At 48.5% G+C, this 26,004-nt stretch overlaps 2 protein-coding genes across 7 annotated transcripts in view; one reads left to right on the plus strand and one right to left on the minus strand.

Moving 5' to 3' along the window:
* The window catches only part of Ctbp2 (C-terminal binding protein 2), a 133,854-nt gene extending 112,739 nt beyond the window's left edge, over positions 1 to 21,115 (minus strand). For 2 of the 6 annotated variants that reach the window (XM_034485994.2, XM_034485985.2), the window contains exon 1: positions 19,909 to 20,074. The gene's annotated coding sequence lies outside the window, so the exon portion shown is untranslated. Of the gene's footprint in view, positions 1 to 19,908; positions 20,075 to 20,465; positions 20,758 to 20,986 lie in introns of those variants that run through there. The other 4 variants (XM_034485982.2, XM_034485980.2, XM_076912129.1 and 1 more) reach the window with 4 other exon arrangements.
* On the plus strand, positions 20,318 to 23,160 carry LOC117719185 (uncharacterized). Its single transcript, XM_076928922.1, has 3 exons — positions 20,318 to 20,626; positions 20,838 to 21,193; positions 21,295 to 23,160. The coding sequence occupies exons 1-3, from the start codon at positions 20,318 to 20,320 to the stop codon at positions 21,755 to 21,757; spliced, it is 1,128 nt and encodes a 375-aa protein (XP_076785037.1). The 3' UTR covers positions 21,758 to 23,160.
* The last annotated feature ends 2,844 nt before the right edge of the window (positions 23,161 to 26,004 follow it).

The following is a 26,004-nucleotide window of genomic DNA, read 5'->3' on the forward strand; positions in this document are numbered from 1 at the left end:
AGAAGCCAAGGCTATCCAGGTCTCAGCTCCCATACATCTAAGGGTTTTGCCAGGTAACAGTGTGATCCCAGTGAAGACTGGCAGAGGTGGCCAACCATCTCTGGGCTGCTCAGATTAATGTTACGGGGGGGGGGGGGGGGGATATGTGATCACAAGCCCTGAAAAGGCGGTTCTAGCCATAATCAGTAATTTAATAAATGGAGTGATTCCCCAACTTAATTGTCTTAAGAATTTATAGCAAGACATGGTGGCACATGCCTTTAATCCCAGCACTAGGGAGCCAGAGGCAGGCAGATCTCTCTGAGTTTGAGGCCAACCTGGTCTACAAACCAGTAGTTCCAGGTCAGCCAGAGCTACACAGAGAAACTGTCTTGAAAACAAAAACAACAACAACAAAAAAAGTAAATCAAAGATATGACATGCTATATCCACATCACAAAGAGAATACTAAAAACTGCAAAGAAAGTTAAGTAGTTTTCTATTTACATCCCAGAATGCCACAGGGCAACAGCCTAGTGTCTCACTATGCTTCCTCCAGTACCTGGGTCAAGAACAGAAACTTTCCTCCCCCTCCTCTTTCTCTTCCTCCTTATAAATGGTATCCCATGTATGTACACAGGAACCAGTGAAGGAGGCATAGTCCTTTGGGCATTCGATTCTTCACTCCCTGCAAAGAATCAATGTGGCTGACCTTCCCCACCTGGAAAGTTCTCCAGTTCCCAGGGCTTTTCACAAACTACTCTCTGAACCACAGGAAGGCAGTTGGCCCAGCTGGCCTCTACCTTTAATAAACAAATCATGACCCAAGAGCCACCCAGGAGTCCTGGGAACACAAGCAGGCCCAGCACTGTGAGCAGCACACCTCCCAGCTCTCTCCAAAACCACTTCCCTTAAGGAGAAAGGATGAAGCCATCAGTATCCTGCTGATCACACTGGATCTGGAGTCCTGGCAGACAGAACAGACACCTGTTCCCAGGGCTCTTCCAAGAGAGGCTAGCGGGGACCCTGTGGAGAGGCTGTGAGCAGCTGGTGTGTATCCCCAGGGAGCCCAAAGGCCATAGCATGGCCTTAGATGCACTAGGCTCTCAAGTGTGAGCCCAGAACTGCCCACTTGAGAAGGGAGGCTACTTTGAGGTGGCAGGTGGCTTAATGAGGCACATAAGGCTTAGGTTTCAGTAACTAGCTTGATGTTATCTATTTAGCATGAGCCAAAGTCTGCCCTTAAGTCTTAGGCATGCCAGGCATGGCACCGGTGGGAGGTCACTCAGGCATGCCCCTCTTCTCTGCCTGCTGTTCTTGTAGACACGCATAAATCCTTAGTTATTACAAAGGACCCAGAACCTCCCAGCCTCTTGCATGAAGATCTACCAACTTCTACTAACCTAACCTCCTAAGCCTCCCTACTAACAAAACAAAACAAAAAAAAAAAAAAAAAAAAAAAAAAGGAAACAACTTGGATCAGCAAGATGTCTCAATGAATAAGGGTGCTTGCTTGCTGCAAAGCCCTAAAACCCAGATAGTGGAAAGCAAGAAATAACTCCTGAAAGTTGTCTTCTGACCTCCACGTGTGTGTACGGAGGCATACAGGGAGCAGAATATATTTCCTCAGCACAGAACTGGTTTGCAATGAAGTGATATTTATCTCATTTTGCAATCTGCAGAACTGCACACTATATAAGATAGTTCTACTGGCCACAAGTGTATCTAATGGCATTGTAGGCAGCCAGCACCTTTAGAACACAAGTAATAGCAATGACTTAGAGGGGTGAACTGTAAAGCTCACTTAACACAGCAGGGGCCTTGCAGTTCGGCCCTGCAACCATCTACCCCAGGGCTCGCTGGAAGGCACTGAAGCAGAGGTTTGGAAAACACACTTGCAGTTTCTTCTCACTACAAACAACATACATAGCGAGGGAAAATCTTTTTGGCTACCTCTAGTAATTTCACAGCCAGGAAAATGAGAAAGGAAGTACCTTCAAGTCCCTTTCCTTAACAGTTCTAACCTCATTACAGCTCTTACCTGTCACAGCTAGTGCCATCACACACCCTTAACCATCTCAGTCCAACCCCAGTGGTGTCTACTCAAGCAGGAAGAGACAGCCCCACCGGCTTGGCTGGTCCAAATTGCTTAAGGAACTGCCTACCCCCTAAAACAGGGCCTGTACTTATGTGTACATCAGGACCCTCCCTAAACTTCTACTCCAGAACCCAACTCTGTCCCTTCCATGGACATCTAGAAAAAAAAAGCACACATGGGGCAGACCAGTAACCTGAGTTAGCTGAGGTAAGGTCGTCAGAGGCAGCCCTCTCTTGGTAGGACACAACAGGACCATGAGATGAATCCCGGGCTTCTTTAAGATAAGCTTTTGCCACGACTCAGGCATGCTCTGAAGCAGGCCCCCCTCCCCCCACACACATACCTCTCTGCTCTTAAGGTCTTCATCTATGATACAGGAAATGCCCCCAAAGGCCCAGAAGAGCTCCTGGCACACAGCAGTCCTCTCTAAGAAGACATTAAAGTCTCTACCCAACAACCAAGGGCCTAGCCAATGTACACAAGCCGGCTGCCACCTGCCAACTGGAAAACCCTAGAGTCCTTTGTCACACAATCCAACCACTGTTCCAGAAGTAAAATGGCCAATGTGAGAGTTCCACAGCCTCCCATGGATGCTGCCCCTGAGGGCAGTACCAATCACACCTAGGGTTCCAAATGCTTCACACGGCTGATTCCATTTGTAAACACACGAGTCAAAAACCTAGTTCACTGAACTCCACAGGAAGACCAATAGAGTCAATTAACCTGGATCCTTGGGGGCTGTCAGAGAATGAACCATCAACCAAGGAGTATATACAGGCTGGACCTACCCCACCACTGGCACATATACAGTAGATAGATGTACAGCTGTCCTCATGTGAGTCCCCCAACAACTGGAGTAGGGGCTGTCCCTAAAGCTTTTGCCTGTCTGTGGATCTCGTTTCCCCAACTCGGATGCCTTGTCTGGCTTCAGTGGGAAAGGATATACCTAGGCCTGCAGAGACTTGATGTGCCAGGTGGGGTATGCCCAGGGGGGCCTCCACTCTCTCAGATGAGAAGGGTAGGAGGGAACTATGTGACAGGGGGAACCTGGAGGAGGTGGGGGCAGCAATCAGGATTTAAGTGAATAAATAAATTAATTAGTGGAGAAAAATGCATACAAAGTAAAAATAAATCAAAACCAAGCTCACCTTCTCTGCCACTCCACAACCACTGCCTGTGAGTCCCAGAGCCCCTTTCTTCCAGTCTGTCCGACAGCCAAGCTGGGCAGCAGCTCCACCCCGATTGCTCTGCGTTTAGTGAGCTCACCTGTTCATTTTCCCAGGCACAGCAATGGCTTTTATAAGAAATAACTTCAGCTGGGAGGGTGTGGTATCCTTTCATCCCGGCAGAGGCAGAGGCAAAAAGAATTGTTCTGAGTGTGAGGCCAGCCAGCCGGAGCTATTCGCAGCATGTTCCAGGCCAACTAGAGCTATAGAGTACAAGCCAGGCAATCTGTCTCACTTGCCATGTAGCTGAAGACTGATCCCTTTGACACCACCCTTCCCAGTGCTTATGTGGAGCTGGAGATGGGTTAGCACTTTTGAGCTAACCCATCAGCCCACCATCAGCTTCAAATGAAGTCAAAACTCACAGCCAAAACCTCCCATACACCACTTCTCTCCAGACTTACCCTACCTAATGCTCCTTACTCCAGAGATACAGAGACAATGAGGGCCACCCAAGAACTTTAACAAACCTCAACACTCAACCACACCCTGCAGGAAACCATAATGCCGGGGAGGTGGTATCTTTTGCCCAGCTTCTCCAGCAAGTACCTGCAGCACATCTGAAGACACACAGCAGAAGACAGTCAAGTATGTCCTTCTTTTCTCCTAGTGGGCCCAACTTTCTACAGCTCTGGGCCTGGGAACGGCCTGCCTCTTATTCCAGCTGGCCCAGAAGTTCCAGGCTCTTCTGGAACTACAGCACACAGTACATCTACCTGATTTTAATTAGGTCAGAAAAGCATTTTCTAAAGAAAAGTAACCGTATGTGACACCCCACACTGGATGTCTATTTTCACTTGACTTAATAAATTATAAAGCTTTTCCAAAAGGCTTAGAGATAGTTCCTGCAGTGATGTCTGTTTAATTGGGACGTGTACATAACATAATTAGACTGTCTAACGCTACAATATTGTTTATGGGAGTATCTCTGCTCATGCATGGGCTTCATTCTGTACTTAATCTCTATTAAGATGTGTGTTTGAAAGCAGATAGGTGTGTGTGCTAGACTTCATAGACACCATAAATCACAAAGTCATTGCTTTGGGAGACCAAAAGCAGCCCTGCAGGAAGTCGTTGGGTCCCAAAGACCCCACTTTGCATTTAATCCAGCAGGCTAGCCCCCTTCCCTTTTCCTCAGGTGTCCCTCCCAGTGTACCCAGCCTTCACCAGTGAGCCAGGCAACAAGAATCATAGCCACAACGGCTCTCACAGTCATAGCTGCATGACACCCCAAAACCACCCCAGAAAGCAGCTACCCTCACCAAGAGTGAAGTTTTGGTTTTTTGTTTTGTTTTGTTTTGTTTTTGTTTTTGTTTTTTGTTTTTGTTTTGTTTTGTTTTGTTTTGTCCAAGGTCCCAGTTACCAACATTGGACTCCAGCAAACAGGTCTCTTGTGTTGTCCCTCAGCTCAGACACCCCCTGTGGATTCAAGAGACTACCACCAGAGGCCCCAAACTCGATCACACACACAAATACACACACACACACACAACTCACATGCACACACACAGAGGCATGGATATACAGTCTTCAAATTTGCACCCTTCCACCCACCCCTAAGCGTACATTATCTGAGAACACAGCTTGGCACCAGTGGAGAACCCACTTCATGGTCTCACTCTTTCCAGAACTGTGAAGCGCTCCGTACGGCTTTGACAGTGGAAAGTCCCTTTCTGCATTACACAGGGTTACTAGTAAACATTAAATAAGCCAATAATAAGGCATTTATACAAACAGAACACAAGGGAAGGGCTGGGGAGATGGCTTACTGGTTAAGGCCACCTGTTGCTCTTACAGAGGGCTCATGTCTAATTGCCAGCACCCATATGGTGGCTCATAACCATGCACAACCCCAGTTCTAGAGGATCTAATAAGCACGCACATGGTGCTCACACATGCACGCAGAGAAAACATTTATTCCATAAAATAAATCAATCTTTTTAAAAAAGGGAATAAGAAAGTTAGGTATCTATTCAAGGTCAAACTCTAAGTTAAATATGGAATTAAAAAACCAGTTGGAACTACACGACCCAGGTAGGTAGGTAGGTAGGTAGGTAGGTAGGTAGGAAGGAAGGAAGGAAGGAAGGAAGGAAGGAAGGAAGGAAGGAAATAAAGAATCAACGGACGACCAACCTTGAAAACAGTGATAATAAAGAGAAGCGGTCTCAGCTGCTCATGCAAAGCCCCTGGCAGTTAAGAAGGCTAAAGGAGGAGGGAAATCTGAAGTCTACTTTGGGTCATACAGTGAGACCCTGTCTTATGAAAGGAAAAAAGAGAAAATGCCACAAAATGCATTCAATGTCATTTCTAAAACAGAAGGTATTTGTTCCCAAATCTGCTTGAATGCCTGGTATTTTTTTAATCAAACAATGCTATCTACAATGGGTAGATAAAGGTAGATTTGGTTTGTTGGTAGAGGCGAAAATGCCCATAATCCATGCATGTTAATGCTGGTATCAACTAGTATTAAGCGTATCAACTTCCATGTTGCTCCTGTCTATAATCCCAGCACTAAGGAGGAGGGCCCATGAGGCAGGAGGATTGCCACAAGTTCCAGGCCAGCCTGGGCTAGAGAGTAAGACCCTGTCTGAAAACAAACAAGCTGGACTTCACGAATCTATCATGTGAATATGGATATTCATGGTGCACTTTACCAAGCCAAGTCTTAAAATGTTTCCTTGTTTGCTTACATGCTATGACATGACTCTCAGCTTAGTCTCATCTGAATAAACACTACTGTGTTCGGATACAGTTCCAAGTTCATCTCACATGGAACCAGCTGGGAGAGTAAGACAGAGACAGACAGACAGACAGGCATACACACACTCGAAATTTCCTCTCAAGTTCCTAGGAATGTCTAGTGATGTTCTAGAGACTTTTAAAGCAAAGACAGAAAGACACAAATACATGTGTCAAATTTCAAATGTATTCGTTCAATCTGGGGGTTATTCAAGCTATATAAAACCTTCTTTCAACCGTGTTTGCATGCCAAATGTTCAATAACTAGACTCAAGTGTGTGGGTGTAGCGCTGAGGGAGTGGTTTGTGTTTAAAGAAAGACAGACTGTGTGTGGTTGGCAGGTTCTGGGATGACTACAGGGAGAACCACCTGGAGGAGTTTGCTAAAAATACAGATGTTGGGGTTTGTCCAACATGATGGCGTGCAGAGCCCAGGAGATGGACTCCTAGAAGGGGTGCCCCAGGGATCCCCCTTCTCTGGCAGCCAGCCTCTCTGGAACCACCCAGCCATTAGGTCCTCCCTGGGGACTGCAGGAGTCACTCATGTGAAAACCACCAAACCCACAGCCAGTTTCTTAACTCAAAATGCATAGGTCACCTGGAGAGCAGGGCAGAGCAAGGGCTAGTTAAAAGGTCCTGGCACCCACCCAGGGAACCTCTCTGTGCTACTGGAGGCCTCTAGCTCCATCCCCATGCCCACCTACAATGAATGCAGAGGGGCAGGGAACTAGAGTACTGCAAACAGCCCAGGGAAGGCAGGTGAGGAGACAACTTACCATCCTAAGTTCTATTACTTGTATTGTAACTTCAGTGTTCCTCCCTCTGGGGCACCAAAACCACAGTGGTAATAGAACCTACTAGGCAAACGCCACAGGCATCAGCACCATCTGGGCTTACCCACCCTCAGAGTCTGGCTCCCACACATGGCCTATTATATATATACACACCCTTGCACAGCAGACCCCAGTTTTCCAAGGGCATCTTCAAGAACCATCTCCAAATGATATTTTGAATGGCATGAACTGAATGCAAAGAAATAGCTGGTCCATGAAATGACCAGCCCTCCTTGGAGGTAACACACAGTGCCTTCCACATTTGCACATGTGCACAGCCTTACTCTACACAAACACACACACACACACACACACACACACACACCTGGAACCTGAAAGGTAACACAGAGGAAGTGGCACTGCCTAGAGGGAGCAGCTCACAGTTTTAGCGTGTGAACTTGGCATTCAAGAGGCTAAAGCAGGCAGGCAGGTCAAGAGTTCAAGGCCAGATTGGGCTATGCAACAGGACTGTCTTATAAACAAAACACAAAAAAGGGGAAAAGAACTGGGTAGTAGTGATGCACACATTTTTCATCCCAGCATTAGAGAGGCAGAGGCAAGAGGATGGATCTCCATGAGTTCAATACCAGCCTGGTCTACCTAGTGAGCGTCAGGGCAGCCAAGGCTACACAGAGAAACTGTCTCAAAAAAAAAAAAAAAGGATTAAAATTGGATTCTCACTAATCACTCCATAAAGACACACACATGCCCAGTCTGGGTCATACTGGGTATTTCATCAGTATCTAGTAGTATGTATGGATTCTGGTAGTGGACGGATAGATACCCTGGAGACCATTTCCAGGTTTGAAGGTCTGTTTATTCTTCGCCAATCACTACCACATACCTACCAGGCAGATGACCCACACAAGATCCATAAAGCAAATCAATCACTTGTCCTTCCAAAAGCACACAGAGCCTCTTGCCTTCAGAGGAAGAGAATGAGCTAAGGCAGGCCAATCCACAAGCCAAGGAAGGGGCAGACTCTGCAGAGTGTGTTGCCCTGCCCCATGCTGTGGCTCCCTGCCCCATTCGGTGGGAACTGGGCTCCCAGAAAACACAATCAAACCCTGAGCCTTTTTTTTTTTTTCTCAGCAGGTTCCACCTGCCAAAAGCAGCGGGTCCAGGCACAACTCCCATGTTGGTTGTCCACCAGGCAGGACAGCCAATTTTCTTTCCTTCCATGGAAAGGGAGTAGATCTCCGATAACACATGAATATTTTACTAGGCATTTCTTGGACTTAGCTAATACACAGTAACATTCTGCTGTCTAAAACAACTTCTTGAAAGTTTTTTAATTCATCACTTTGGCCCCATTAGCCAACAAGAAGCAAACCAAACCCAGTGCACTTCCCTAAACAGGCCACTACCTATCCCAGGTATCCTTTTATAATGGCCTCTAATTAAGTCCTGAGCCCACGGATTCTTTATGCTGTTGCAGACCCTCCACCTTCTTGATGTCTGATGGGGACCCCTCATCTACTTTGATGTGCACAATGAGGCTTTCCCAGCACAAAAGCAGCAGGTTTATTTTATTTTATTATACGGTATCTACTTATACCATATAGTGTTTTTTAATTTAACAATCCAATCTAATGCGTCAGCCTGTTCTAAGCACTTATAAAATATTACCTCATGGGATCTCATTACATACCACCATCCTACAGACTCAGAAACCTAAGCCCCTGTCAAGGGCTTAGTAAATGAAAATGCAGGAAGGGTTACAGCATTTTCCATCCCATCTTTGCCACACATTCGAGAATAGTCTATCCTCTGCATACCTCGATCCTTCTATATCTTCTAAAGGAAGTGAATCCATCTTATAGAGCAGTGGTTCTCACCCTTCCTAATGCTGTGACCCTTTAACACAGTTCCTCATGTTGTGGTGAAGAGCTATAAAATACAAAATCCCTCAACCATAAAATTACTTAGTTGTTACTTCATAACGGTAATCTTGCAACTGCTACTAATTATAATGTAAATATTTCTGCAAGATGTAGGTCTGTCCAAAGAACTTGAGACCCACAGGTTGAGAACCACTGTACTAGCACTTTCTCACCTTGATACAGTATAGGGCAACCAGTGCCTCCCCGAAGCAGAGTTTATATATCACCAGCTTAAAAAATTACTAGAATACAGTCTTAAGCCTGACCCTACTGTAGATGACAGCCGCTGGGAAATCTTTTTCCAGGCTTCCTTCTAGGATAGCAGTTATGAATTTACCTCCGAACTCACAGGCCTAACTGGCATGCACGGACAGAGCCCAACCAACCAACCAGGAAATCAGTGTATCTTCCTGCAATCCTTGTACACAACAAACTCAGCTGTAAGAAGTTCCCAGTCATTAAGGAGAAGATTCAGACGCAAGCTCAAATGAGTTTGTAAGATAGTTCCCTGTGGTGCACCTGGTCCTTTTAGGGATTACCCACTAGTCCAGTAAAAATACTCAGAAAGAATCTCAACTTCCTTCTTAATGTCTCCTGGCTTTTGTGTAAGTCACATTTTAGCCTTCTGTTTAGATAAGGAATGAAAGGATGTTCCCTGGGGAGACTAGGGGGGTCTCCATCTCCAAGGGTAAGGGGTAGGAGTCTCCATGCCTAAGTTAAAAGCACTGTAAAAGATCAACCAACAAAACTGCACAAACGGAGGATGGGAAGATCAGCCAACAAAACTGCACAAACCGGAGGATGGGAAAACCAGATCATCAGGAAACCAGTGTACCCTTCCATGGTGGGCAGAACTCAGGTTCCCCTACCTTGTATCAAAGGAGTTAACTTAAGTGCCCACCTCAGTGGCTTTTCTACAGAGCAAAGGACCCCTGAACTCTAAGAGTATATACTTTCTGCATCCCAGAACCACCTGCATGGTTGGGATGGAGACTACCTGAAACTGTGGCCAGCAGGGAACAGCTGTCCATGAGGAAGTTATGCAGCCGCGGCCAGCAACCTGGCTTTATCCTCTAGTCCCCATCACCTAGACCTGCAGAGTTAAAGCCAATGCAGGATTACCAACACCCAACAGACCTCCTGTGTGATGTAAAGTACAATGGAGCCGATGTTTGAAAACTCGGGGGGGGGGGGCACTTAAAACAGACAGAAATATAATCATTACCCAAGCTGGAGTGGGGCCAGGACACCAGGGCAAACATGAGTAATTTGTTAAGTGACACCTCTGGCATATTATCCTATCAGGGTGAACCCACCTTGTAGCCAAGCCCCCAGTCTTTCAGCCTCATACCGGTCCCCCAACATAACTACAGGGATTTCCCCAGCTCACAGGCCCACACCTGTTCTCGATAGGGAAGGAAGGGCTGCAAAGCAGGAAGGTACTCTTTTAATGGAAGCCTGTTTTTCAGGAAAATCCCCAGCATCTGGGGACCTTAGGTCCAAAGCTCCTGCCCTAGGTGCCTTTCCGGTTGGGTTATTCACCACAGGGGCAGGGCTAGGCTCAGGATCGTAGGGCACGCCCAACTTCATACCATTCCCTTCAGTTCTGATGGCCACTTTGAAAGAAAGACTAATCCTTTTGTTCTGGAGAATTCACTCAAATTCCTGGCTAAGGCCAGTGTTACACAAAAGCAAGGCTGTAACCTAGAACTTCCTTGAAAGGAAGTTTTTTACTGGTTTTACAGGAGTAGAGCAGACGGACCTGAGGGGAGATCTTGCCCAGCTTTCTCCAAATATCTATGGGTAGAAATTAAGGAACAGTGGGGTATAGGGTTCCTGTCTCTCAAGTCACTCTATCTCCAAGGGAAGGACACTCACCAGAAAGGGAGTGCCTGCTTTGAGGAAAGCCTGAGCCTACCTTCTCAAAGTGATGGCTGTCTCTAAGCACAAGGAATTGTCTATGTACTGGGGTGTATGTGTGTGTGTGTGTGTGTGTGTGTTTGTGTGTCCGAGTGCCCCACATACAGAGGGCAACAATGAGTCAGTAATCCAGAGAATTCTTTCCAGACAGCCAGAAACTTTCAGAGACCTTCCAGGTCTGAACAGTCACTTCAAGATTACAGTGAGAGTAATTGGAGAGAAAGCTCAGTAGTTAAGACCACTGACTGCTCTTTAAGGACCTGGATTCAATTCAAGGAACTGCACACACATACACACAGGCACCCACCCACCCACCCACAATGGCTGTTAATACCAGTTTTATTCAGAGGGTCAGATGCCCTCTTCTGGTCTTTGCATGTACTGTGTGCACAAAGTTTCAACCAGGCAAAACATACACATAAAATAAGAATAAATATTTTTAAAGTACAGAGAAGACTGATCTTGTGGTAGTGGTACAGGCCTTGAATCCTAGCTACTCAGGAGACTGAGGCTGCCCAGTGAATTTAAGAGCAGCTTGGTGTCTTAGGGAGAAAAGGGATGAGATTTAGCTCAGTGTCCTTGCCTAGCTTATGTGTGAGACCCTAGGTTAGATCTCCAGAACAAACGTGCAATGAACCCACCAGCAGGTGGTGATGCATGCTTATACACTTGACTCCAGATCACTCAAAGGACAAAATGAAAACAAGCTGGATTTCTCACAGCTCCAGGGAAGCTGAGGGCAGGGTTAAATGGAACAATGATTTGAGACGTCTGTCTGAATTCGGGAAGAACACAGAACCTGCCCCTTCCCTCTGTTCCCATGGCAGAGAGCAAAGGAGGGTGGGAGAAACTCTACCCCAGGTTGAAGGTGTCCAACCAGGAAGTCCTGCTCTGACTACTTTCCAAATGTCAGGTCCCAGCTCTATGCAGAGGTCATGAGCAACTCACCTCAAAGACTTTCCTTCCTGTCAGCCATCATTCCACCTAGGGAGAAGTCCGGGCCATAGCCAGATACAACTGAGGGTTCAATTGATGTAAGTTGTTACTCTATCATAAGTAACAATGCTGCAAGGAGTTCTGAAGTCCTGAACGAAGTCTACAAAGATAGGTCTAACGTTCAGAAATTGTTTCACCATGGAGAACCCTCAATTCAAGTCTAGATCCCGCTGCCCCTCCCCCCTAACACCCAGCACCTCCAGCTAAGATCCCCAGGCCCCAGAGCTGCCACAGTAACAAACACACCAGCAGCTGGTGGAAAAGGCAGAAGGCTTCTGCCCTGCAGTTATACGTGTTAAGCTCTAAGGCCCTGTTTGTAGAGCAAATAAAAGAGTACTTTAGAACTTACTGCACAGCAAACCTGCCTCAAGGATGGTACCCTGTACCCCTGTGGGCCTTTTGCCTTCTGGTAGTCTATCAACAAAACTCCCAGAAAGCCCACTGGAGGCGCTAGAAACATCGAGACCCCCTAGGTCAGGAACATTAGGACAGGATCACTGTGGGCTGAAAAGGGGTCAGGATAGAATCCCGCCAGTCAGCTGAGCTGAAGGTGGGGGCCCACTTGAATGTCTCCCCACCACGGGGTCTCAAGTCACCCCGCAGCTCCAGGGAGGCCAGCTGGTGAAAAGAAAGCTGCAGGAGGAAGGAAGTGGGGGCTGGGAAACAGGGTCCATTTCCATCACCTAAAGACTTCCCTGCTGTTCAGATTAGTAAGTGAAAAGGCGCAGACTAGGGGAGTTTTCCTGGTGTCGAATGCCTCACCCTGGGCAAGGAGATAGACGGGCAGAGCGGCCAGGTGCACGCACCCCAGGGGTCCTGAGATCCCAAATCCCCAAAAGTCAAGTGAAAGGCCCCCACACTCCTTCCTCTCGGTTCCTATTCAGACCACGCCCCCTCCCTTGGGCGGGGCCAGGTGTGGCCGAGACCTTCCTTAGACCCAGCCTCTCTTGTCCTACTGGAAGGTCGCACAGGACACCGGAAGTTGGTGTCCCGCTGGGCAGAAGACAGAGGGTCCTGGAGGGCCCAACTCTGCGCTACAGGAATAAGGGGAGAAAAAAAAAAAAAACAAACAAAAAAAAAAAAAACAAAAAAAAACAAAAAAACCCAGCCCCTCTGTGACTTGGAGGAAGCGACTCTATTTCTTCATCGCAAATAAACAGGAATTATTGTATTTACCCAGCTCGCAGGAGCCTTGTGAAGATTAATGGCTGTGAACTGGTTTTAAGATAAAAAAAATTCTCAGATCTTACTTCTAACATTCATATATACATATAAACATCTGATGCACTTTTAAAAAAATCACTCTACCCAAGTGACATTCGTCACCAGATTTGAGAGCAATAGAGAAAGCGGTGGGTTCTCCGATCACGGCACACATCTGGGCCACCACCTCCAAAAGACAGGGGGGTTATCCAGCCAGCGGTGCAGATTAGCATAACATCTGGAGAAGGCAGGAAAAAATAAAACTTGAAATATCCGTCGTCCAATCCATTAGAAAAGAAAATGAACCGGCATCTTCCTAATGAAGCCTATTAGACTCGGCCTCCACCTGGGTTTCTGGTGTTTGGAAACTCGTAGCTTAACCCGGGGACCCAGTTTCATTCAAGCTCTGCCATTGCCTAGAGCTTGCACTGTCCGGCCCTATCTGGCCGAGCAGTTCCAACAGCAAACCCCTCTCTGAGTAACCAGCGCCCTTCCGGAGTCATGCAAGGTCACGTGACCGCCGGGGCATTTTTGGACTGAAAATGGGAGTTAGGGGTTCAGGATGTTAACCTCTTTCATTCAACCACCCCAAGACTTGGGTTTTAAGGCGGGCAGATCTGAGTGTAAGGACACCAGCCTTTCAGGCGCGTGCGAGGCATTCAGAGCTAGCTGTGAAGCAGTACTGGGCTCCTGGGCAGAACACACTAAAATTCTCCATCAGCAAGAATGGTCACAGCTAGGGTTCATTTAAGGGAAGGTGCAGAGATTCTCTCCAGCAAGTCAATTTCACCTGCTGCTCCTTGCCCCTGCCACTACTCTCTTCGATCAGGTATAAATGCAGTTCCAGGTTTTACTATGCCCATTCGCGACCGTAAAGCAGTATTTTGCTGGCCTCCCTATTAAGTTTTTCTTCTTAACTGTCATAATAAGACCAAGAACAACAAAGTATCCCATTAGGTCATGAGCTTGGTCTCTTAGTTCCTTCCAGACAAACTTCCTAGGATTCCAGGACTTCAATAATAAAGTTTTTGTTTGTCCTGAGATAGCAAGAGGCATGATGGGAGCAGAGCCACAATGAGGCTGAACTTATAAGGCCTGAGAAGGAGGCCTGGTGCTATATTCCACATCATCTGAGCAGGCCTCACTACCTGCTGCTCCAGTAACAGCCAGAACCACCGCTGTTATCTTCTAGAAAACAATCTTTAAGCCAAGCAGTGTAAATCATACCTAGGATGTTGTAATGCAAGAAGCACATGCTGACCAGAATCCAGAAAGAAAGAAAGAAAGAAAGAAAGAAAGAAAGAAAGAAAGAAAGAAAGAAAGAAAGAAAGACAAAAAAAAACAAAAAACAAAAACCCACCATAAACCAGGTAAGGTAGTTCACTGCATGTCTGTAATCTCTGTACTTGTGAGGTAAGGACAAGGAAGGAATTCAAGTCTAGCCCATGCTACATAAGGCTAGACAAAAAAAAAAAAAAAATAGGGTAAGGCATTATTATCTCCTTTTCTAGTTTACAAATGGGGATTTGTATAATCGTAATAGTAAAGATCGCCCCACCACCACCACCTTCATCGGGGGTTCTCCTGGCCACCTGAGATCTAGAAAAACCTAGTCACCAGCCATTTAGGACTAATGTCCTCCAAACATCCAGAGCTTGGGGGATGAGAAAGAAAGTTCTATTACCTAGGACAGAAGTCACAATTCCTTATAAAACTAACATGACTGTTTGCCCCATTAGTCAGAAACCAAGCATTTTATCACAATTTCTATGAAATTTAAGTCCACTCTAGCAGCCGTCTGTAAAATCTAAGTTAGGCGTACAGCTAAAGCAGGGCATTTCTAAGCACCCACCGGGGACCAAGCTAGCTATGGATGGAAACTGCCAAGGGGCCTCAAAGTTATGACTGCACATTGCTAAATACCAGGTAGAGGCAGCCCTGGGAATAGACAATTACCCACATGATTCCAGTTTGGATGGAGGTTTTTACGAGGTACCAGAAATGCCTGTCACCTGAGCCATCATGGGCCCCACGTGGAAGTGAGAGGAAAGGCTTTGAGAATGAAGACTCAAAAAAGCCTTTTCAGAAAGAATTGCAGGAGCCACAAACAGGCAGGCCCTATAGCAAAGACTCAAGTGTAGGTTACTGTCCCTAAAGGCCAAGCAGAAGCACAGGGAGGAATCAAAAACAAACACAGCTCCTTCCTGGGATTTCATTTGCCTCAGTGTCTGGTATTGTGTATACAGTGTTCTCCTAATATCAAATTCGAAAGGGGGTGGGGTAGGGGGAGTTGTGATTCTTAATGCTTTTCTTGGAAACTGTTTCTATTTGCCCTTGTAATCTTTCCTCAAAAAGAATACAGACTGCTAAGAACCAAAGCATGTGTATTCTCCTGGAGTCCAGTAAGACCACCTTCTAAGAAAAACTCAGGAAGGGAAGCTGGCCAAATTTCCATGCCTGACCAAGGCAGATGAATGCCAGGCTGGTTCCCATCCCCGTTCTGTCCTCCTGCAGAAGGGGAAAACTGCCCCTTGGCTCCCATTGTCAACATTCCTCACAAACAATGGCCTGGCTCTCCCACCATTGTAGACTCTAAATTCATCTGTGAATGCCCCTCTTCCACACAATGTGCAAAACCCTTCTTTTCATAGGAGAAGTTCTGAATGCCCAAGTGCAGCCATAATTTAGGCCTTCCACATTAATAATGACATCTAAAAGCAAACTCCAGATTAGGCCCAAACATTCATTTGTGACTATCATTAGAGTCACACTGATAGCTTTCGGATACTTTTCATTAAATCATGATCAAAAGAGCCAGCCACTGAATGCCTTTAAAAATGGTTCTGAAGTTTTTGGTGATTATTAAATATAATTTTCTGAACTCATAGATAGGGCTTTAAAAAAAAACCCTTTCATAACTCCATGACATATATTCCATTAAACCCAGACTTGAATAAAAATTAACTTCAAAAGGTGGTACTGGGGAAAGCTTTGGACATTCCCAGCTCTCCACGGGGAGGGGGGGGTGTTGTAATTTTAAATTGCAGCCAAAGTAAATTAGGACATGCTTACCAGCTGTAATAGGTAAGACGATCCACCTAGGCAATATGCCTACAAGTTACCCACCAAACATTCCTGTACCCTCCAAACTCTGCAGCATACACAAGCCTCGTGAGCATTCATTCCTGAGCTATCAGTCCCCAGAAAGACTGCTAGTATGACACCCCAAGATTTCACCAAAAGCTGTCATTTCTTTGTGAAGGATGAAGCTGTACTATTTTTTTTTTTTAAGACTACAATTGTTATCACCTGGACATAGAAGTACTAGCCGAGTTGTTCGTACCCAGCACAATGGGTAAATGAGTCCCTTCAACCATGTGCTGTGTGCATGCTTATGTGTCCGTATGGCCTGCTGCTTTCTGCTGATAGAAAGATTAACAGAGGGACCCAGACTGAACTCTCACATATATTATGATGACAGCCCCTCTCTATTGAAGTGACAGTGGGAAAAAATGAGAACCAGGACCACCGTTCCACTGAATGTATTCCATTGCTGTAAACTCTTTCCATTTTCTTTCCATTTAGCAGAGCACTGAGTTCAGAAGGGATAACCGTGCCTTCAAACGTGACTCATACCAAGGTGTGTTGGCAAAAGACATGCCCCCTGCTACAACACAGCAGTAGCCCTCCCTGAAAGGTGTCCCTGAAAGGTATCCTTTTGGAAGCCCTTTTCTGTTTTTCATAAATCAGTAAGAGGAAGAAGAGGAAGGAGGGCCAGGTGTGGTGGCACACAGCTTTATGTGGGAGGCATAAGCAGGAGGACCCCTGAGCTCTAGCCTAGCATGGTCTACAGAGTTCTAGGTCAGCATGATCTACATAGCGACTTCCAGGACAGTCAAGGCTATGTAGACAGACCAGGTTGGGGGTTGGAGGGTGGGGGAGAAAGGAAGGAAAGAAGAAAAAAAGAAAGTCAAACAAAACATGCCATCCTGGGCTCACTTTCCTGCTGGTTCAGTATACCGCTGATCTGACTGCTTTCTCAGCACACCAAAAAACAGTTACACACCAAAAATGGTACACACCAAAAAAATGGTTTGTTTTCATAGTTTAGTTTGCTGTGGCTAGTTGTTTGTTTCTCTAATTCAATTTTTCTTTAAAAACACTTTCTAGACTTATAGGACAATCTCTATTTAGGGTTTTTCAAGTCAAGAATGAGGTTATTGATTATTCCCTGAAAGGGTAACGGATGGAGTAGTTAATAATTATTCCACTAGCAAGTTTTACTGTTTCATCTTGTGTACAAGGGCTAGATGAACAATGCCAGAGAAAGCAAAACCACTCAGCAGGGACAGGAACAGGTGTGCCTGAGTCTGAAAAGGCCAAAATATTTCACAAAGTATGTCACCGGTTTTTTACAGTGGCAGTGTTTGGTTTTTGTTTTTAACTTTCTTAACTCTGGAGTGCCACTCTTAAATTTTACAGACATTTCTTCACTTAAATTGACGACTAAATCCCACACATAAATTGCAACTCAAGCTTAGCAAGGAAATGCATTTGAGGGACAAAGGAGTTTTCTTGTTGTTTTTTTTTTTTTTTAAATCACAGCTAAGAAAAGGTAATTCACTCTGCCCCTCCCCCACAAGAACACCCATTCAAGGGCCAGTTTCAAAGCTCCCAAGTGAAACCGTAAATAACTCACGTGACAGGGAGCTCCCCTCCACAGGACTCACCACACCGCCCTCCACTCTCCCTTATTAACGTGCCATTACCACGGAGGAGGGAGGCGGGCATTATACTCCTTCAGCTTAAGTATCTCCCCAGTCAAGGAACCAAAACGCACCTTGTCAGGTTCGGAACTCACTGCAAACCTGAGATCTTTTAATTCCCTCTAATAGCCGCTTTCCATAGAGACGTACCCGTGTCCCCTACCCCTGGGGCACAGAAAAACCAATCAGTGTCATAAATCCCCCTAGCTTTCAACCCCCTCTCCCTTGAACTGGGGCGGGGTGGGGGGAGGGGCGACCCAACATCAACACTTACACTAAACCCCTCAATGCACTACAGAAATATGCTGGCTTATTTCCTTTGTTTGGTCATGTTATACTTGATCAAGTGTGAACGATTAAACTGGTTTCATTAAAGGCAAGTACATTCACGGCTAACATTCAACTTCAATGGCGACTATAAGCATATTTTGCAAAAGGGAGGACCTGCTTCTTGCTTGAAATCTACCAGCTCATTAACTTTTCTTTGGGGGGCTATAAAAAGGGCACTGGGGGGTTTTCCAGGATAGTGTCAGAGCCAGACAAAAGGATATTCAATGTTCCAACTTTAAGATACAGTTGCTATTTGGAAAACTAAAAAGGAAATCTTGTTTTCACATTAAAGTTGCTGGGGCTGAAAATGTTGAATTAGCATTTAAAATATTACTTTGTAATTGCTGTTAAGAAGTACTCTTTGAGATGAAGTAATTATAAAAACAAGATCCTTCTAAAGTTCCATTACTAAAGATGTAAAAGATTTATTTTAAAAAATGTTTCAAACCAGAATTCTCCGAAGTAGATGTAAACCAGTTCTTTGAGAGTCTATCTAGAGGCAAACAGCAGCCCCGGGAGCCGAACGCGAGGTAATTTTAAAACTGTCTTTGAACCCAGCACGAGGAGAGAAGGCCGTATCTCCTTCGAAAAGAGGTCCCACCGTTGATGCATCCCGTCAAAGTTAGAAAGCAGAACTACTTTTGTAACCCCTCTACCCCAATACAATGTTCCCTCAAAAATCACCCCCCTCAGATAAAAATATACATTTCCCAAAGAATTGCAAATAAAGGCCTTTGGACTTCAATTTCCCAATGCATAGAGTTCTATTACCACTCGCATCTAAGGTCTCTCAAAAGTTCCCTAGTTTTTGGTTTTTTTTTTTTTTTCTTAAAAAAAAAAAAAAAAAAAAAAAAAAAACAGGGCCAATATCCAGGAATGTCTATTTGCCCGAGGTTGGGAGCCTAGCGTGGCGACGTAGGCCATTGCCACCAGCCTCCAAGCACGCAGAGATTTCATAAAATATTCCCTCCGGTCCCCTCCAAAATCCCAAACCTGAGGGTCCCCTAAAGCCAACCGCTGCTTGGGCCGCATCTGAGAAAAGTAGGGGTTGGGGGCTGGGCAGGGGTACCACACACGCGCGCGCACACGCACTCTCCGTGTCGGCGAGTATCGCCGGCGTTAAGCAAGCCACCGGAGGGAGTCTGTGCGCGCGAGGTTTTGCCCGCGGTGACCGCGCCGAGCTCTCGGGCCCGCGGCCTCCGCGCCCCTGGGTGCAGCGTGGGCTGCAGGCGACCGGCCACGCCGCGGGGCCTCCCGCAAAAGCAAGGCCTGGGCGCGCCGGCACTCCCGCGCTGCCCAGCCTCAGTCGCCCAAGGCACTGGGAAGGGCGCGAGCCGGAGAAGAAAGGCTCTTCCCGCCGGTCGATCCGGCTCCGCGGAACACTCCAGGAGCGAGGAGGCGACTGCGGCGGCCGGACGGTCCCCGCGCCACCCTAGATCCCCAGTGCCCAAGGCGCTCCCAACCAGCCCCTTTTAGGAAACTTTCTTTTTTGCTTCGCCCCACCCGAAAAGTGCGGTCCCGGCGAGGGCGCCGAGGACAGCGGGCGGAGGGCGAGGAGGAAGTGGTGCCCGCGGGAGCGCGGCTGGGCAGAGGAAATGCCCGCGCCGCCCGCCCCCGCCCTTGCAGCCCGCCCAGGCCCCCCGCCCCGCCGCGACTTTGGCGGGCCGAGCCCCGCGCGCCACTGGCGGCGGCGGCGGCAGATGTGGCCCCGACTGCCCCAAGGAGCCAACAATGCCGGGCCGGCAAAACAAAAGGGATTCGCTTCGCGTCTTTCCCGGCCTCTCACTTACACTCTCGGGGAACCGCGCGGGATCCCGGGCCGACAGGGGCCGCGCCCCCAGGGGCCCCGAGCCACGCGCGCCCCGACTTGTCCCCGCCGACCCGGGTCTCTACTCCCCCCTGCCCGCCCGCCTCCCAGGCGCAAGGCCTGCCGCACCCCGTCATGCTCGGACTCCTGGTCCCTAGGGATCCGGCCGTATTGTCCCCGCGGCGCGCAGCGCGCTCGTCCGAGATCGCCAGCGGCCCCCGCGCGCGCACCCACCGGGCTCTAGGAGCAAGCCCGGGGCGCCTAGGAAACCGTCGCCAGACGCTGCCGCCGCTGCCCTCCGGACGCCGCTGCGCGCCGGGTTTTTCTTTCCTTTTTTTTTTTTTTTTCCAATCCTGATGGGAAGGAAGGTGACCGCCTACTTCGCATTCATCAACTCTCATCACAACAACAAAAATCCTAGAGCAAAGGGCGGCCAGCAGGCGCATTCGGTGGCGAGGGGCGGAGGGCGAGAACCCCCAGACGGGGGTCCATCCCCGGGCGTAGTGTGTGGACACAGGGCTAGGGGCGCTGACCAAAGATGTCCTCGGATGCCGGCCCGGTGTCCTTCGCCCTCCTCCTTCTCCCGGAGTGGCGCAGTGAGGCGCGGGCACGGCGCCCCAGCCAGCGGCCGCAGGTGAGGCGGGGGCGGCGACAGCCCCAGCCCTCCCCGGTACCCCCGCCCTTACCTCGTCCTGGGTCGCCGGCGTCCAAGGAGAAGGGCGCCCACCCGGGAGGCGGCGGCGGTAGCGGTGGCTCCCGCCCCTCCCACCCCACCCGGCGGCGGCGGCGGTGTTGGTGGCGCTGGCGGTGCGGCCCCCCCTCTCAGCGCGGCATGGCTCCCAGCTCGGTCTCTCGCTCGCTCCTCCGGCCGCAGCTGGCTCCTCTGGGCCGCTCCCGAGCCACCTTAAAATGACACACGCACACAGAGACACACACACAAAAACTTAATCTCTCCAGCTCCGCGCCCCACCCCCTCCCGCCCTCCCCTCCCTTCCTTTGCTTTCCCTTCCCTCCCTTCCTTCCCTTCCCTTCCTCCTCCTCCTCCCGTCGCCGGCGAGCCTCTTCCTACTTCCCCACCCACCCCACCCCCTTCCCCCGCCCACCGGCTCCCGATCCTGTCCCCCCCTCGTCCGGCCGCGCGCCTTCTTGCCAGCCCCGCGGCCTGGCGGGGGCTGCGTTGGGGGTCCCTGGCCCGCGCCTCTCTCACCCCCCGAGAGGATGCTGGCTGCAACTTGGATCCGGGGAGGGAAGGTCCTGGAAGCCGAGCGCCTCCCGGCTATTTGCTCTTCTTTATTTGTTTTCTCCTCCCGGGAAGGAGGAGGAAAGCGCAGAGAAAAGGAAAGGGAAGGACGGAAGCAGCGCGGGCCGCTGCTCCGGTGCCCTCCGGCTGCGCAGGAGCGAGGCGGGAGGCGAGGTGAGGGTCCCCTCGCTCACTCGTTTTTTTTTTTTCAAAGGCGGGGTCTCTCTTTGCAAACCAATGACACAACCCCACATGGTCCGGTCTCGCCCCTACAGATACTTCTCACTACAAATCGGCTCTCTCCGGGGATTAGCAGCTACACGAAAGTGCATACTGGCGCTGCGGGCAGCCGAGGGGGCCGGGCAAAGCAGACACTCCCCGGCCCAGCCCCGCGCCTCCCTTGAGACCCTGGGGACGCGCAGGGGTCCCGCAGCCGGTAGGGTGACTTCACCCTCCTTCCTCCAGGATCCTCCCCTTCCACGTGGGGCCCGCCACGTGGGGAAACGCGAGCTCTGGCGGGCCTCAGCACGGTCCCCCGGGTGGCCCCGGCTCGATAAGGCCCCCACCACGCCCGCTCAGCCGACCTGCACTCTACTCGGCCCCGAGGCTCCAACTTCCTCCTGGGCCCCGAGCAGGCCACGGGTGCCGTCCCAGGCTCGTGAGGTCAGGCGCGGGCCGGCCACAGGGGGCACTTGCGATCCCAGATCCCAGATCCGGGAGACCGTGCCAGGGAGGTAGCGCTGGCTGCGGGTGCGCGCGAAGACTGGTCTGTGTGCTGGAACTTGCCACGATGTGTTCGCTGCGAGAAGCCAAATGTTTTTACACACTTAGAAATGTCTTTCTGTTGTCTGGATGTCGCTGGGGCTATTTTTAAAGCCTTGCCTTGGTCAAGTCATCTACCTCTCTGAGGCCTTGCGGGCCTGGGGGTCGCGTGTGCGGTGCCCTTTCACGATCACGAGTCCACAAGTGTCTCGGTGAATTGCGATTGGAATCTGGACTCACAACGACGATGGGGCACAGCGGCCGCCCAAGACTAGTCAGCATCTGGGCTGGATTCCTTGGCCATGACTTGCGACATCCCAGCGCTGTCCCCGGAAGGGAGCGGGCTCCTTGCGCTCAGGGACCCCAGGTTTCCCAGACTTTAAGAGCGCGGTTTCTGAGGACCCCTGTGGCGCTGAACAGAGCCCTTGGATTCAATTGTTTAACAAAAAAAAAATCTTTGGGCTGCTTGCGACTGGTCTGAGATGTTGGACTGTATGATCGAGAGAGAGTGTCCAAGGTCACAATTTTGAAGACCACAGGGGCCACCATTTAGAAAGCCACGTAGAGTGGTGTAGGTGGCCTCCTCCGGTCCTTTGCGACCAGAGAAATTTATAGCAGAGGTGGGCCTCTGTTGGAGGCCTCTGAGCCCTTGAACCCATCGCTGTGCGTTCTGGAGAGCGCTGCCATTCTCGGGCTTTATCTCGGCCTGTTTGCTAAAACTGCACACCCAGATACCGGCCGCGAAACTGGCAATGTAAGGTTTCTATGTTTTATAGTCAAACTATTCTGAATGGCAAAGCGGAATGGTCCCTCTCAAACACACCTTTTATGATAGTCACATTCCCCCAATAGGCCTGGGGCTGGTCTTGATGTTCTGTGAAAGAATTCACAGGTGTGCACCCGCCTCTGACCCAGTTGTCTCCGTCTTTCCAGGGATTTGTGTTCTCATAGATTCCTCTTAAGAGTTTGCTTCTCCCCAGCAGCTTCACTCCAAGGCCATGGGGCCCAGGACTCGCTTGCAAACTGACCTTGTCCATGCCCGGGCTTTCTGTGTCACCAGTGTCTGCTTTCTAGTCCCAACTATGATAACTCCTGCTTTTTTGTTTCTCATCTTTGCCCTTCGTAGCCCTCTATTCTCACCAAGAAACCACAGTCAGCTGTCTTTTCCTGCAGCCTCATTTTTAATTCCTCTTTAGAAAAATACTATTGTGGGCCCTGCAGGATGCCTCAGCCGGCAAAGGTGCTACCAAGCCAGAGGATCTGAGTTTAATCCTCAAGGGCTAGGTAAAGATAGAAGGAAGGAGTAGACTAAGTTGTCTCAGACCCCTGCACATGTACCACATATCACAATAAAAAACCACTACCCTCTTTCTTATGAACTCAGAACTAAAAATTATTTCGAAATTCAGCCTGACCACCTGCATTTTAAAATGGAGCCCAGGCCTGGGGGTGTAGCACAGTAGGTAGAACACTTGACTGGCATATATGAAGTCGTTGGTTCATCTCTTGCTCCTGTAAACAGGGGAATCTGGCAACCACCCAGGTAAGGTTGCACTGCTAATGCTTTGGGGCTGGCAAGATGGCTCAGTGGGTAAAGCACTTGGCCCCAAGCCTGACAACCCAGAAAGAGCAAACTGACTTCCTCAGGTTGTCCTCTCAACTCCATACAGGTAGCATTAAATGCATGCACACAAAATAAGAATGAGTACACTAACCTGTTTAAGAAAGTAACTGTAGCTACCATCAACATTTGAATTGGTTCAGACTCTGTCCATTTCTCAAAAGATGTCGAATATAAACAATAAAACCCCAGGGCTGGAAAGATGGCTAAGCAGTTAAGAGCATTGGCGGCTCTTCCAGAGGCCCTGATTTCAGTTCCCAGTAACCACATCCACCTGTAACTCCAGCTCCAAGGGATCTGATGCACTCTTCTGATCTACAAATATAACACCCGTGCCCTTGTGTGCATGTATACACACTCAAATAAAAATCTCTAAAATTCAAAAATATAACCAGACTCCAATAGATGCTTCTTTGAGGATGGTGTACAAATGGCCAATAAGCAGACTCACACAATGTTCAGCCCCAGTCAGTAGGGAAATACAAATGAGAGCCACAGTAAGATACCACTTCTTGTCCATTGGGATGGCTGTCATCAACAAAAGGAAAAAGGATGTGGAGAAATGGGAGCCTTTGTGAAGGGCTGCTGGGGATGTAAACAGTACCGCCACAGTGGAAAATGGCCTGGCAGCTCTTCGAAAAGTTAAACATAGAATTGCCGTACGATCCAGCAATTTCATTTCTGACTATATGCCCAAAAGAACTGGAAGTAGAAGCTTAAATGTATATAAGTATAGCCATGTTCATAGCAACACCATTCTCAACAACCGATAGGTCAAAACAGCCCAGTGTCTCTGAGTAACTGATGAATAAATGAAATACAGATCTGGACTATTATTCAGCCTTTAAAAAGGAGTGAAGAGCCAGGTGTGGTGGTGCAGGCCTTTACTCCAAGCACTTGATGGACAGAGGCAGATGGAGCTTAGTTCAAGACCAGCCTAGTCTGTATAATGAGTTCCAGGCCAGGTAGGGATACTTAGTGAGAATCTGTCTCTAAACAAACCAGGAAGTGCAGGGCTAAGGAGATGGCTCAGTAGGCAATGACACTTGCTGCACAAATATGAGGACCTGAGTTCAGATCCAAACCACCCAGGTAAAAAGGCACTGGGTCAGTAGCCCCAACAGTGGAATGGGACAAAATCAGGGAAGAGGCAAGTCAGTCACTAGGGCTTGACAGCCATCCAGTCTAGGGGGAAAAATGCCCCCAGTTTAGTAAAAGACCCTGTCTCAAGCAAAAAGTGACACAGCAGGATACCCATGACCTCTTCTGGCCTGGCCTATGCAGTGATATTGGTCTATATAGCTATACACATACATGCATGCGCACCACTGAAAAGAGATGAACTGTTGAATTGTCATAATATAGATGAACCTTGGGGAAAAAAAAGGTGAAGCCGGGCGGTGGTGGCACAGGCCTTTAATCCCAGCATTTGGGAGGCAGAGGCAGGCAGATTTCTGAGTTTGAGGCCAGCCTGGTCTACAGAGTGAGTTCCAGGACAGCCAGGACTATACAGAGAAACCCCATCTCAAAAAAAAAAAAAAAAAAAAAAAAAAAAAGGCAAATGAAGCAAACATGGCACAAAAGAGCAAATGATTTATAACTCCATTTACAAGTGGTCAGCAAATAGGCAAAACCGTAAGAGACACTGGTGGTGACTGGGAACTGAAGGGGGACGCATGGGCACTCGTTTTCAGCATGTACAGAACTTGTCCTGCAAGCCTGGTGACCTGAGTTGGAGCCCAAGAACCCCATGCATCCATGCATATTTGCATACTGTGGCATGAATACTTACACACGCGTGCACACACACACACACACACACGCATGCACGCACATATCATTATTTTACAAGATAGAAAAGACAAAGGCAGATGTGGTGGTTCATATGCACAATTCTACCTGGGGCAGGAGAGTTGCCATGACTTCTAGTTGATCCTGAGCTGCAGAGTGAGACAGCCATGAAATTAAAGGAAGGGGGTGGGGAGGCAAAGTTGAGTGTGGAGGGCTGGCTCCCGAGCCTCCATTTCTTCACACTGGCAGAGTTGTGATAATGAGAAAGCCAGAGGAAAATTCTGATCCCCTGGGAATAAACATTCCACGTGTGCTTTTATATTCAAGAGGAAATAGTAACCTGAGTTCCCAAAGGTTACAGCAAACTTTCTTTTTCTCATAATATTTACTTATGATCAGGATAGGCTTAGTGACTCACAATTTTAAGTCCAGCTCTTGAGAGATTGGAACAAGAGGACCCCTGCAAGTTCAAGACCAGCAAGGGCTGCATAGCAAGGTCTTGTGTGGAGGAATTTTAATCCAACAATGTGACTGTTCTGGATCATACCTAAAGACTTTCTAGGTCTGTGTGATTTAGCTGGAATACAGATACACCTTTAGTCCCAGAAGACAGAGGCAAACAGATCTCTGAATTCAAGACTAGCCTGGTATAGTGCAAGTTTCAGGTAAAGAAAAGCTTAGGTCCAGGTGTGAGGGTACGTTCCTTTATAATTCCAACACTCAGGAGACAGAGGTATCTGAGTTCAGTCAGTCAGTTGAGTTCTAATCAGTCAGTTTGATGCAGTGCAGAGTTAAGGAGTTGGGAACCAGT

The sequence above is a fragment of the Arvicanthis niloticus genome, chromosome 1 (genome assembly GCF_011762505.2).
Source record: "Arvicanthis niloticus isolate mArvNil1 chromosome 1, mArvNil1.pat.X, whole genome shotgun sequence".
Classification (NCBI taxonomy): Eukaryota; Metazoa; Chordata; class Mammalia; order Rodentia; family Muridae; genus Arvicanthis; species Arvicanthis niloticus.